Source organism: Haliotis rufescens, unplaced genomic scaffold (assembly GCF_023055435.1).
Source record: "Haliotis rufescens isolate VD_foot unplaced genomic scaffold, xgHalRufe1.0.p SCAF_77, whole genome shotgun sequence".
NCBI classification, from domain to species: Eukaryota; Metazoa; Mollusca; class Gastropoda; order Lepetellida; family Haliotidae; genus Haliotis; species Haliotis rufescens.
The window spans coordinates 533307-547558 of record NW_025964369.1 but is presented as its reverse complement, the minus strand read 5'-3'; the positions used below and the strand labels follow the sequence as shown (position 1 = coordinate 547558).

Sequence of the window (14252 nt, the reverse complement as noted above, 5' to 3'; positions counted from 1 at the left end):
TTTCATGTTGCATGCGCGCTTTATTCAAGGTCGACGTCATCACAATTCATACATTCAGAAGGCTATATATACAAACGTGTCTGGTGGTGCACGTTCATTCGTCTTTATCAACATCGTCAGGTTGTTAGATTAATAATGTCCTGAAAAGAAAGAAAAGATTGGTAAAGTATGACAATCAGTTATTTAACTGCTTGGGGATTGTGTCTGTACCTGCAACTCTGACAGACGATCTGTTGGACCAAGTGTGGAGCAGCAACGTTCACAAGGAGAATAACCTGACTTACATGTTAAAATATGTTCTTTTCTGTGCGATCAATTGGATTGTTTAGACAGAACATACTCCATGTAACAGTTATATTGTAGTCATCTGAAGTGGCCATGAAGATGTATCTGCATTGTGGTGTAAGACATACTGGTACATGTACAGTGTAAGCATAATTTGGAAATTCAGTAATTTCATCAAGGCGACTACAGTGTCACCTACCATATTTTCCAAAACCTCCGATTCCTCCAAACCCTCCGAGACCTCCGTATCCAAGACCTCCGTATCCAAGTCCTCCGTATCCTCCAAGTCCTCCGAATCCTCCAAGTCCTCCGTATCCTAGTCCTCCGTATCCTCCAAGTCCTCCGAATCCTCCAAGTCCTCCGTATCCAAGTCCTCCGTATCCTCCGTATCCTCCAAATCCTCCAAGTCCTCCAAGTCCGAGGCCTAATCCGTATCCTCCAAGTCCACCATATCCCATTCCTCCTAATCCTCCAAATCCACCGTAAAGACCCTTACCGTAGCCAATAGGCTCGGCGACAGCGGCCGCCACCAGGCATGCTACCAAGACAATGACAGAGTTCATGGTGCTGGCTTGCTGGAAAATAATTGGTATCATTGATATAAACTAATTAAAAAAAGCGTGCTCATTCATAAGGTTCTGACATTTACGTAAATTGTAAATACATTCCGTTTTCATGAAGCACACGTAAAAAAAACCTTTACATATTCTGTTCGGGAATTGGAATTACTGTGGTTATATCAAACCGAATATATATATTTTGTATATACTTTAGTGTGAAAGAATGAGTTTTCCGAAGTTGAGAAAAGGGATATTTTAACTTCAGTGAACATAACAATTGATATTTCAATGCAGTGAAGATAACACTTGTTATTTAATTGCTGTGAACATAACACTTTGACGGAACTGATGTCATACAAGAGTGACCTCCCCTCAAATTGTCTCCCTTTATCGTGAGTGTCTAGCCGGTGTTAACTTCCTTTTAACGTTAGTTCCATATTGACAAGGCAAAATAATGACAGATGGTCTTTTATGGAGTCAATATGGCTTCGTATCTCTTATTATTCTCTTGAAACATTTCGTTATAAACTGTAAATATCTCCTTTAACTCGTTAATCGAGAATGTTCGTTTTGCAAACGCCATTTTTGTTACTTGATCAGCGTGTATTCTTTCGCTTCCAACAGCGGCCTCGAAGATTTTAAGAATATTTTTTTGTTAATGTTGTTATTGTATATAATTTTAAACCTTTATGTGTCCTACAAAATTTGCGTGACCCTTAATATTTTTTGTTACTTTTGTTTATATTTTGCAAGATTTGGCAAAACCTAAACTACATTTTAGCACATACAAGTTGTGGTGAACCGTTCCTGTGTGTTAGGTAGCCAGAATTTACGTTTCCAGGTTTTACATTATCGAAACAATTTTCTAACTTTCAAACAAATATCTTGATTTCTTGGGTTAATGCTCTACTAGCATGACCATTCTGCCTTTTACGCCATATGGAATCTGTTTTGCCAGATTATCGAGGATGGTTATTCTCTGTTGTTGACGTTTTAAATTGTAAATAGGATAATATCACCAATGCATAGAATATGAATATTTAAATAGTTTAAGATGAAACTGAACGCATCTATTACAGTTTCGCTTGATTTGTGATATAAGTTCATTTATGAATAAGGTAGAATAGAAACAGATCCAGAAAACACCCTTGGCACAGTCCAGCATGGCAAGTGAATACATCAGTATTTCTGATAAAACATTGTTATCTATTATACAAACATTTCTCAGTCTTGTTCTTAAAACCCTGTGAATGAAATCAAATTAGAATGTAATAAAATGCAGGCAATCAAACGATGTGTTTACGTTAACCAGTGCGCTATCACGCCAGCATCTTCATTCAAGGTCAACTAAAATAGAGTACACTACGGTTATAACGAAGACGCTTATAACGAACTGACGGATATAACAAACTTACTTTTTTGGTCCCGACTATTTGTTGTAGTTATGCTGAAGTTATGCTTATAACGAACTACGGTTATAACGAACTAAAATTAGAAGTCCATTTGAGTTCGTTATAACCGTACTTTACGTTAGAGAGATCATGAGTGGCTGAGTTGTGTTCAACGCGACTTGAACGCAGACAGACAGACATATTTTTTTATTTTCGTCTCACTGCTGAACGTCATAAAATAACATGCATAAATTAGACGTTTATACATAAAAAAAATAATACAGCGCCATTCATATAAAGTTATGAGAGACGATAGACAAAACAGGATGATTTATACAGATAAAACTGTTTTACCCATATAGAAATAGCTTTTTGCGTTGTAAAATTAAAAAGCAGGTGTTGGCAGTGACATATTCCTTATGTTTAAACCATGTCTCATTGTTTGACCCGTTTACAGAGTTGGACATTTTAGCCGTTATACTTGTAGTGAGTGACTGAGTGAGTGAGTGAGTGAGTTGGGTTTAACACCGCTTTTAATAGTATTACAGTCACGTTATACTTGTAAATAATGTAGATCTTAGATCATCGTATAGTGGACATTGGAATAAAACATGTATTAAATCTTCAATATGATCATTACAGTTAATGCATACTCTGTCTTAAACCTATAAATTAATATCAAATCCAGCTAGCATAAAGCAAAATTAGCATAAGCATGGTTTCACTCACAATCACGTTGTGTTTTTGAGAACTAAAAGAGTGAGTGAGTATGGTTTGAAGCCGCTTGTAGCAATATTCCAGCAATATCACGGCGGGGAACACCAGAAATGAGCTTCACACATTGTACCCATGTCGGGAATGGAAAGGAACTAAAAGAAAAAAGTGCAAATGAATAAGCAAATGACATGTCAGAATGTTAGGACACTCACTTACCTACGACTGTAGATGGGTCGACGAAGAATGACTTGATATCGAAGTGGAAAGATACAACTCTGCCAGGGTAATATATACACGTGCAGTTATCACGTGACATGCATGTCACCATGCTGCGTGTAAAACCACTCCTGTTTTCTAATTTCCTGGAGCACACCTTTCGTCATTCTTCCTAACCTACGGCAACATTTATCATACACACCTAATCGATCTTGGCGGTCAAACCCACGTCATACTTGACCATGCAAGTATGTAACATTATCTATCAAAATTAGTGACACACTGTCGGTTTTATATAGTTTCCAAACAAGTTCTCTAACTATATAGGTTAAAATAAAATCTCCTTCAATTAATTAATCAAGCAATAATTGCTACGTGGAGTTGCTTCAGCTGACCTATTATTCAGTTAACTATTTAGATCCTATCGCATGCAATGGGGAAGTGGGGATGTGATTGACCAGTGAGTGAATCTGATAATATTTACGGCTTCTGTACAATTCCGCAATATATCGACGAGAAGAAATAATAAACATTCATAAAAATCCTGATCTTGCTTTCAATTTAAAAGAAACTAATTGGAAAGGGTTCGACCATTTCTTTTACTGTTGGATTACTTTGAACGTATTTGTGATTGGAATATTACTTTACATTGAACGTGTTTGTGTGTTGAAATGATCTTTTAAGTTGTACTTGTTTGTGTGTTGAAATGACCTTTTACTTTGAATGTCTGTGTGTGTTGAAATGATGTTTTACTTTGAACGTGTTTGTGTGTTGAAATGTTTTACTTTGAATGTCTGAGTGTATTGAAATGTTGTTCTTCTTTGAAAGTGTTTGTGTATTGAATTGTTGTTTTACTTTGAACGTGTTTGTTCATTGAAATATTGTTTTACTTTAAACGTGTTTGTGTATTGAAATGTTGTTTTACTTTGAACGTGTTTGTGTATTGAAATTTTGCTCTTCTTTGAAAGTGGTTGTGTATTGAATGGTTGGTTTCCTCTGAACGTGTTTGTGTCTTAAAATGTTCTTTTACTTTGAACGTGTTTGTGTGTTGAAATGTTTTACTTTGAATGTTTGAGTGTATTGAAATGTTGTTCTTCTTTGAAAGTGTTTGTGTATTGAATTGTTGTTTTACTTTGAAAGTGCTTGTGTATTGAATGGTTGGTTACCTCTGAACGTGTTTGTGTCTTAAAATGTTCTTTTACTTTGAACGTGTTTGTGTGTTGAAATGTTGTTTTGCTTCGAACGTGTTTGTGCGCTGAAATGTTCTTTTACTTTGAATGTCTGTGTGTGTGTTGAAATGATGTTTCACTTTCAACATGTTTGTGTGTTGAAATGTTGTTTTGCTTTGAACGTGTTCGTGTCTTTAAATGTTGTTTTACTTTTATATGTGTTTGTGTGCTGAACTGTTTTACGTTGAACGTGTTTGAAATGTAGCTTTACTTTGAACGTCTGTGTGTGTTATAATCTTGTATTTTGAAAGCGTTTGTGTGTTGACATGTTTTATTTTGACACCTTTTTGTGCTTGAACTATTGTATGACATTGAACGTGTTTGTGTGTTGAAAGGTGTTTGTACTTTGAACATGTTTGTGCCTTGAAATGTTTTACCTTAATGTGTTTGTGTGCTGAACCTTTATTTACACTTTGAACGCGTGTTGACATTTGTTTTACTTTGAAGGTCTGTGTGTGTCGAAATTTTGCTTTACTTTGATTTGTTGATGTATTGAAATATTGTTTTAATTTGAATGCGTTTGTGTCTTGAAATCTTGTTTTGATTTTAACACGTTTGTGTGCTGAAATGTTGTTATACTTTGATCGCGTTTGTGTGTTGAAATATTGTATTACATTGAAAGTGTTTGTGTATTGAAATGTTCTTTTACTGAATGTTCTTTTTAGCATGATGAAGACTTTTTATGTACAAGACATTCATAGATATAAAACATGATGGACAGGAGCTAAACTCGCTCACTCACACTCTCAAGCTCACTTACTCTCTCACTCTCACTATAAACTAAAGGATTTGCCACTGGGGAGGGAAGTGTTTTAACTGATGGCCCAAAGGGAACTTGTCAACTTGCATATTTTGGCGCGTGTAGCGAAGCCTTAGGGCTTTAAGGTTAATGAGGACATATGAGCTTTGGTTACCAGGTATCAACATGTACCAAAATGAAGCCAGTTAACCCTCTGGTTGCCGAGTCAGTTGTATTTTGTTACGCACATTTTCAAAAGCTCAGTGCTCACGGCATTGTACCTCAGGCCCACCCGACAAACGCCAATGACGATTACATTAAAAATACCCGCAATCTGCCAAATCTGATAGTTTGAAGATTTAATATACTTATAATATTCTGCTTCACGTCATGCCGACACTTATATATATTATGACGCTCATCTCCGGGTTCAGTGTTTACTGATTAAGGTAAGGCAATATATCTGGGAACTGTATTGGAACCATAAATGGTTTGTATTGCTCGGTTCCCGCCTGTATAAAGAACCACACTCCGGGTACTCGCCAGCAGCACCCGTCTTTACACTGACCCTTTTCCCGTTAACGACCCGATGATATCTGAACCCGTGCACTTGCCGTTGTGACTACGGTAGAGCAGTTGTCATGCTTGTGAATACCTAGTAATTGTTATCATCATTTGAGCTGTTCAACTGGTGTCATCAAAGTCGTTCGTACATACATACATACACACATACATACATACATACATACATACATACATACATACATACATACACACACACACACACACACACACACACACACACACACACACACACACACACACACACACACACACACACACACACACACACACACACACACACACACACACACACATACATACATACATACATACATACATACATACATACATACATACATGCATACGAGGGTCGTTAAATAAGTTTTGTAACTTCAATATAAGACCAAGTCGCAGAATATCTTTTGCACTTTTATTTTTCAATATAATCTCCATTCACCTCAATACACTTATTCCGTTTATCCTTCAAGCTTTTAATACCACTTTTATAGAAATCCACAGATTGGCCCTCTAACCACGCCTCTGTGGCAGCCTTTATGTCCTCGTCATCCTGGAAGCGTCTTCCACGTTGGGCAGATTTCATTTGCTGGAACAGGAAATAGTCACTGGGGGCTAAGTCTGGTCTGTAGGATGTGTGATTTAACTGTTCGAATCGACATCCACATAAGTCACATATGGATTTCTTTTGCTTTGCATCCCTCCTATGTAAGGAACTTTATTACAGCGCGTTGTTCATGTTTGAGAGAATCCATGATTGTGACCACCCTTAGGTGAATGAAGCCACCACATCTAACTTAGTGTTGTGTCTGGAACTTGTTATGACACCTGTCAACCTGATGTTATGTCTAGTGTCACACCTGCCACAAGTTGACATTGTTTGTGTATACACCATTGCCCAAGTTGCAAAACTTATTGAGTGAGTGAGTTGGGTTCAACGCCGCTTTTAACATTATTCCAGTTATATCACGGCGTGTCAGCTTAGTGTGGGAGGAAAGCCGGAAGTGATGCAGGTCTAAGACGTTAACCACTTCGGTGAAACCCACGAGCACGGGTATGGTGCTGACAAACCTAGAAACATAATTGGGGCGAACCGGGATTCGAACCAACAATCATAGGTTTCTGGCGTGCCCAAGGGACGCAACTCTGCACAGCGAATCGCGGCGCCCTAGACGACTGGGCCACCCGTGTCCCCACAAAACTCATTGAACGCCCCTCGAACATACATTGTATTCTGATGTATTCAAATCTATCTGAATTTGTGTGTGAAACATGCCAGCACTAGTGTAGATAACATGCTGAATGAGAGTTAATACATCTATAAGGCGGTCATAGTATCAGCTACTGTATTTTCTCAAACCTCCGAATCCCCCAAGACGTCCGAATCTTCAAAGTCATCTGTGTCCAAGTCCTCAACCGAGTCCTGACACCCCTGAAATCCTGAAAAGCCATCCGTATTCGAGTCATCGTATCAAAGTCCTCAAAGTCCTCCGTATGCGATTTCTCCGTATCCGAATCCTCCGTATCCGGAACTTCCCTATCAAAGTCCTTCAAGTTTGTCCAAGTCCTCCGTAACCCAGTCCTCCAAATACTCCGTATACAAGTACTCCGTATCCAAGTACTCCGTACCCAAGTACTCCGTATCCCAGTCCTCCAAGTACTCCGTATCCAAGTACTCCGTATCCCAGTCCTCCGAATACTCCGTGTCCATGTACTCCGTATCCCAGTCCTCAAATCCTCCATGTCCTTAGTTACCAAGTCCTCCTTATCCAAGATCTCCTTTTCCAAATCCTCCGTAACGAAGTCCTCAGTATCGTAGTCCTCTAAGTCCTCCGTATCCGAGTCCTCAGTATCCGAGTCAAAATGCAAGAACTTTGGAGTACGAACATATCATCATTCTCAACACTTTCCCGTGTCTTGTTTCTTTGATACCCTGTCAATAATCTGTTTTGAAACAGTTGACGCATGCGCCAATGATGAGTGAGTAAGTATGGTTTTACGCTGTTTTCTGCAAAATCACGACGAGAAATTTTAGCCATGTGTGGGCCTACGGCTATATGAGTTACCACTAGGCTACCCCTACATGTGACGAGCAGGAAGATGAGAGACGGTCAGAGGGTCAAATGTGTTTGGAATGAGGATGCAAAGGATTCTTTTCCATTGCAGTTTGCTTTTTTAATTCCAAAAATAGCATATACTATTATAATGTTGATACGATAGAAGTTATGTATTCTTAAGCTTTGACAAGAGGCTATGGAACACGCCTAGATAACGTTTGTTGTAAGCATCAAGGAAACATAAGCTCCTTACACCACCCACCAAGTTAAAATGCTCCTATGGGGTCCAATATCAGTCCAATATGCCGTGATACTTGTCAGTTAAAATACTATTCTGTACTTCCATCTGGTTTGATCATTCTTGTGACTTTCGTTGGCCCGTGTTCTATATGATGTAAACATGGGCAATATCTGATATGATGATTATGATAACTCTGTGTTTGGAATGAGGATGTAAAAGATGCCGTTCTATAGCAGTTTGCTTTTTAAATTCCAATGATTATAATATTATAATGTTGATGTAATAGTGGTCGTGTATTGTTAAGCTGTGCAACACACCACGATGACGGTTGTTGTAAGCATCAAGGGAAATATAAGACCTGTATACCACCCAGTACCCACTGTCATCATCACACACACACACACACACACACACACACACACACACACACACACACACACACACACACACACCCGCAAATCCCCCACCCCCACTTTCTTATGTGCCAAATGATTTGCGGCCATGTGGGTTTACTGAGTCACCAGCACGTTGCAAAAGATCATATGCGTCTAAGCTGTTGTGGTTTTATCCGTAGTGTCCATTTTGCTGTGACATTTGTTGTCAGTTAATATGCTGTTGTTTGGTTTCGTTTCAAGCGTCCAATTCGCTTTGACACTTGTTATCAGTTAAAATGCTCTCAAAGAACTTTTTTAACTAGTCCAATTTGCTGTAACACTGTTTATCAAATAAAATACAGTTATCGGCTTTTATAAACGTGTCATTCCTTTTGGCATAAGCTTGCTTCAACAGAAGTGTATCATAAACCGTCCCAAATACTTTACAAATACATGTACACTATTCATAAAGAAGTGTGCCTCATACTAAGTACTGCAAGTACATGAATAATCAACCTTCATTTGAGAAATAGATATTGCTCTCAAAATCAATATTTCACTCTATATTAAAATTCAGAACTACAAATCATATATTACCCGTTTAAACTGGTCGATGGCTGAACATTCCCAGGGAAGACCATCCACATTTCCAAATTTGATGCATCAGTGACAAAAATGATGTCCGATGCAATTCCCTATTTTTACCTGTACCATATGTTCCCGTGCCTTTTCAGGTGAACAATTGACTTGCCTTTGCATGTGTCTGTGATGGGTGCCATCACTATTTGATGGTAATTCATAAACGCATGCTCATGACAGTCAGAATCGTACAATCGACTCAGCTTTGTGCAGAGATTTCTATTTGATAAAGAAAGGGTTTTGTCGCTTCATTTCATTATAAATAAATCGATGGGACGCTTTTCTCCAAAAGCGATACTCTAAAATAAACAATATTTTATGTTTCCAAACCTGTCTCAATTTAAGAAACCTTTGACCATTAACAGTGTAAGAGATCTGAAAGGCCTATCTAAATTCCTTCAATATTAGTATATTACAATTTGTAAATTGTAGTAGAAACAACGTATTCCAATTCTATTATTCTTGTATACTGCTGTAATTTTGTACAGATTAAAAATTGTATATAATTGTATCTCATGTTCTGAGAATAAATGCTCTTGTTGAATATTATCCCAAGTGTCCAACTTACAGTGACACTTTTTATAAGTTACAATGCTCTGATGGAATTTTATCCTAAGCGTCCAATTTGCAGTGGCACTTGTTATAAGTAAAACTGTTGCTATGAGGTTTTATCCGAAGCGTCCAATTTGCACTGACACTTGTTATAAATCAAAATGTTCTGATCAGGTATTATCCCAAGTTTCCACTAAGCGGTGATAACTATTTTCAGTGAAAATGTCTGTTATAGAGTTTCATCTGCTTCCATCATTTTTGTGAATTTCGTTAGCTCGTGTTTTTTATGATATTAAGGTGGGCAATAGCAAATATGATGATGATGATGATATGATGCATTGTCTGGTCAAGGCTCGATTATTTATAGGTTTGCCGTCGTATAGCAGGAACTTTGCAGGAACACTTCAAAGCACCCGCACAGACAAGCATATAATTCTTGGAACCTCTCTGCACCTCATTGTAGGTAATGGAAGTTTTAAGGAAGAACTAGAAGGTTTCATGTTGCATGCGCGCTTTATTCAAGGTCGACGTCATCACAGTTCATACATTCAGAAGGCTATATATACAAACGTGTCTGGTGGTGCACGTTCATCGTCTTTATCAACATCGTCAGGTTGTTAGATTAATAATGTCCTGAAAAGAAAGAAAAGATTGGTAAAGTATGACAATCAGTTATTTAACTGCTTGGGAATCGTCTCTGCATCTGCAACTCTAACAGACGATCTGTTGGGCCACGTCTGGAGCAGCAACGTTCAAAGGGAGAATAACCTGACTTACATGTTAAAATATAATCTTTTCTGTGCGATCAAATGGATTGTTTAGACAGAACATACTCCATGTAACAGTTATATTGTATTCATCTGAAGTGGCCATGAAGATGTATCTGCATTGTGGTGTAAGACATACTGGTACATGTACAGTGTAAGCATAATTTGGAAATTCAGTAAATTCATCAAGGCGACTAAAGTACCACCTACCATATTTTCCAAAACCTCCGATTCCTCCAAACCCTCCGAGTCCTCCGTATCCAAGACCTCCGTATCCAAGTCCTCCGTATCCTCCAATTCCTCCAAATCCTCCAAGTCCTCCGTATCCTCCAAGTCCTCCGTATCCTCCAAGTCCTCCGAATCCTCCAAATCCTCCAAGTCCTCCAAGTCCTCCGTATCCTCCAAGTCCTCCAAATCCTCCAAGTCCTCCAAGGCCTAATCCGTATCCTCCAAGTCCACCATATCCCAATCCTCCTCCTAATCCTCCAAATCCACCGTAAAGACCCTTACCGTAGCCAATAGGCTCGGCGACAGCGGCCGCCACCAGGCATGCTACCAAGACAATGACGGAGTTCATGGTGCTGGCTTGCTGGAAAATAATTGGTATCATTGATATTAACTATTTAAAAAAAGCGTGCTAATTCATACGATTCTGAAATTAACGTAAATTGTAAATACATTCCGTTTTCATGAAGCACACGTAGAACTTTACAAATTCTGTTCGGTTGAGATTTCGGGTTATATTTTGCAAGATTTGGCAAAACCTAAACTTCATTTTAGAACATACAAGTAGTGGTGAACCGTTCCTGTGTGTTAGGTAGGCAGAATTTACGTTTCAAGGTTTTACATTATCGAAATAACTTTCTAACTTTCAAACTAACATCTTGGTTTCTTGGGTTGGTGCGCTACTAGCATGACCATTCTGCCTTTTACGCCATATGGAAACTGTTTCGCTAGATTATCGAGGTTGGTTATTCTCTATTGTTGACGTTTTAAATTGTAAATAGGATTATATCACCAATGCATAGAATATGAATATTTAGATAGTTTAAGATGAAACTGAACGCATCTATCACAGTTTCGCTTGATTTGTGATATAAGTTCATTTATGAATAAAGGCAGAATAGAAACAGATCCAGAAAACACCATTGGCACAGTCCAGCATGGCAAGTGAATACATCAGTCTTCATTCAAGGTCAATTAGAATAGAGTACACTACGGTTATAGCGAACACGCTTATAACGAGCTGACGTATATAACGAAGTTACTTTTATGGTCCCGACTAATTGCTGTAGTTATGCTGTATGAATGCTTATAACGAACTACGGTTATAACGAACTAAAATTAGAAGTCCTTTTGAGTTCGTTATAATCGTACTTTACTGTAGAGAGATCATGAGTGGCTGAGTTGTGTTCAACGCGACTTGAACGCAGACAGACACACATATATCTTATATTCGTCTGACTGCTGTACATCATAAAATAACATGCATAAATTAGACGTTGATACATACAAATAATAATACATACCATCCATAAAAAGTTATGAGAGACGATAGACAAAACAGGATGATTTATACAGATAAAAATGTTTTACCCATATAGAAATAGCTTTTTGCGTTGTAATATTAAAAAGCAGGTGTTGGCAGTGACATATTCCTCATGTTTAAACCATGTCTCATTGTTTGACCCGTTTACAGAGTTGGACATTTTAGCCGTTATACTTGTAGTGAGTGAGTGAGTGAGTTGGGGTTAACGCTGCTTTTAACAGTATTCCAGTCACGTTATACCTGTAAATAATGTAGATCTTAGATCATCGTATAGTGGACATTGGAATAAAACATGTATTTCATCTTCAATATGATCATTACAGTTAATGCACACTCTGTCTTAAACCTTTAAATTAATCTCAAATCCAGCTAGCATAAAGCAAAATTTGCAACCAAAATATCAGACCAAGGAACTTCGGTTAACTCACGTCTAACAGTTGTTTGTTTAGCATGGTTTCACTCACAATCACGTTGTGTTTTTGAGAACTAAAAGAGTGAGTGAGTATGGTTTGAAGCCGCTTGTAGCAATATTCCAGCAATATCACGGCGGGGAACACCAGAAATGAGCTTCACACATTGTACCCATGTCGGGAATGGAAAGGAACTAACCTACGACTGTAGATGGGTCGACGAAGAATGACTTGATATCGAAGTGGAAAGATACAACTCTGCCAGGGTAATATATACACGTGCAGTTATCACGTGACATGCATGTCACCATGCTGCGTGTAAAACCACTCCTGTTTTCTAATTTCCTGGAGCACACCTTTCGTCATTCTTCCTAACCTACGGCAACATTTATCATACACACCTAATCGATCTTGGCGGTCAAACCCACGTCATACTTGACCATGCAAGTATGTAACATTATCTATCAAAATTAGTGACACACTGTCGGTTTTATATAGTTTCCAAACAAGTTTTCTAACTATAAAGGTTAAAATATAATCTCCTTCAATTAATTAATCAAGCAATAATTGCTACGTGGAGTTGCTTCAGCTGACCTATTATTCAATTAACTATTTAGATCCTATCGCAGGCAATGGGGAAGTGGGGATGTGATTGACCAGTGAGTGAATCTGATAATATTTACGGCTTCTGTACAATTCCGCAATATATCGACGAGAAGAAATAATAAACATTCATAAAAATCCTGATCTTGCTTTCAATTTAAAAGAAACTAATTGGAAAGGGTTCGACCATTTCTTTTACTGTTGGATTACTTTGAACGTATTTGTGATTGAAATATTACGTTACATTGAACGTGTTTGTGTGTTGAAATGATCTTTTACTTTGAATGTCTGTGTGTGTTGAAATGATGTTTTACTTTGAACGTGTTTGTGTGTTGAAATGTTTTACATTGAATGTCTGTGTGTATTGAAATATTGTTCTTCTTTGAAAGTGTTTGTGTATTGAATTGTTGTTTTACTTTGAACGTGTTTGTTCATTGAAATATTGTTTTACTTTGAACGTGTTTGTGTATTGAAATGTTGTTTTACTTTGAACGTTTTTGTGTATTAAAATGTTGTTCTTCTTTGAAAGTGCTTGTGTATTGAATGGTTGGTTTCCTCTGAACGTGTTTGTGTCTTAAAATGTTCTTTTACTTTGAACGTGTTTGTGTGTTGAAATGTTGTTTTGCTTTGAACGTGTTTGTGCGTTGAAATGTTCTTTTACTTTGAATGTCTGTGTGTGTGATGAAATGATGTTTCACCTTCAACATGTTTGTGTGTTGAAATGTTGTTTTGCTTTGAACGTATTCGTGTCTTTAAATGTTGTTTTACTTTTAATGTGTTTGTGTGCTGAACTGTTTTACGTTGAACGTGTTTGAAATGTAGCTTTACTTCTGAACGTCTGTGTGTGTTAAATTCTTGTATTTTGAAAGCGTTTGTGTGTTGACATGTTTTACTTTGACACCTTTTTGTGCTTGAACTATTGTATGACATTGAACGTGTTTGTGTGTTGAAATGATTTGCACTTTGAACATGTTTATATGTTGAAATGTTGTTTTACTTTTAATGTGTTTGTGTGCTGAACTGTTTTACGTTGATCGTGTTTTAGGATTGAAATGTAAATTTACTTTGAACGTCTGTGTGTGTTAAATCCTTGTATTTTGAAATCGTTTTTTTGAGTTGACATGTTTTACTTTGACGCCTTTTCGTGCTTGAAATATTGTATGACATTGAACGTGTTTGTGTGTTGAAAGGTTTTTGTACTTTGAACATGTTTGTGCCTTGAAATGTTTTACCTTAATGTGTTTGTGTGCTGAACCTTTTTTTACACTTTGAACGCGTGTTGACATTTGTTTTACTTTGAAGGTCTGTGTGTGTTGAAATTTTGGTTTAATTGATTTGTTGATG

At 37.6% G+C, this 14252-nt stretch overlaps 2 protein-coding genes across 3 annotated transcripts; both read right to left on the bottom strand.

Annotated features, from left to right (window-relative positions):
• On the bottom strand, window positions 1–3306 carry LOC124123255 (keratin-associated protein 19-2-like). Of its 2 annotated transcripts, none has more exons than XM_048388694.1 (3): window positions 3170–3306; window positions 485–860; window positions 1–140 (listed from the first exon to the last, which is right to left on the bottom strand). In XM_048388694.1, exons 2-3 carry the CDS (start codon window positions 846–848, stop codon window positions 130–132), a joined length of 375 nt encoding a protein of 124 aa, XP_048244651.1. In that variant the 5' UTR covers window positions 849–860; window positions 3170–3306; the 3' UTR covers window positions 1–129. The 2 variants fall into 2 exon arrangements, with proteins under 2 accessions (XP_048244651.1, XP_048244652.1); XM_048388695.1 differs by having other exon boundaries at window positions 3166–3238.
• A 6767-nt stretch (window positions 3307–10073) lies between these two features.
• On the bottom strand, window positions 10074–12637 carry LOC124123261 (acanthoscurrin-2-like). Its single transcript, XM_048388693.1, has 3 exons — window positions 12505–12637; window positions 10557–10935; window positions 10074–10212 (listed from the first exon to the last, which is right to left on the bottom strand). Exons 2-3 carry the CDS (start codon window positions 10921–10923, stop codon window positions 10202–10204), a joined length of 378 nt encoding a protein of 125 aa, XP_048244650.1. The 5' UTR covers window positions 10924–10935; window positions 12505–12637; the 3' UTR covers window positions 10074–10201.
• Window positions 12638–14252: the final 1615 nt, after the last annotated feature.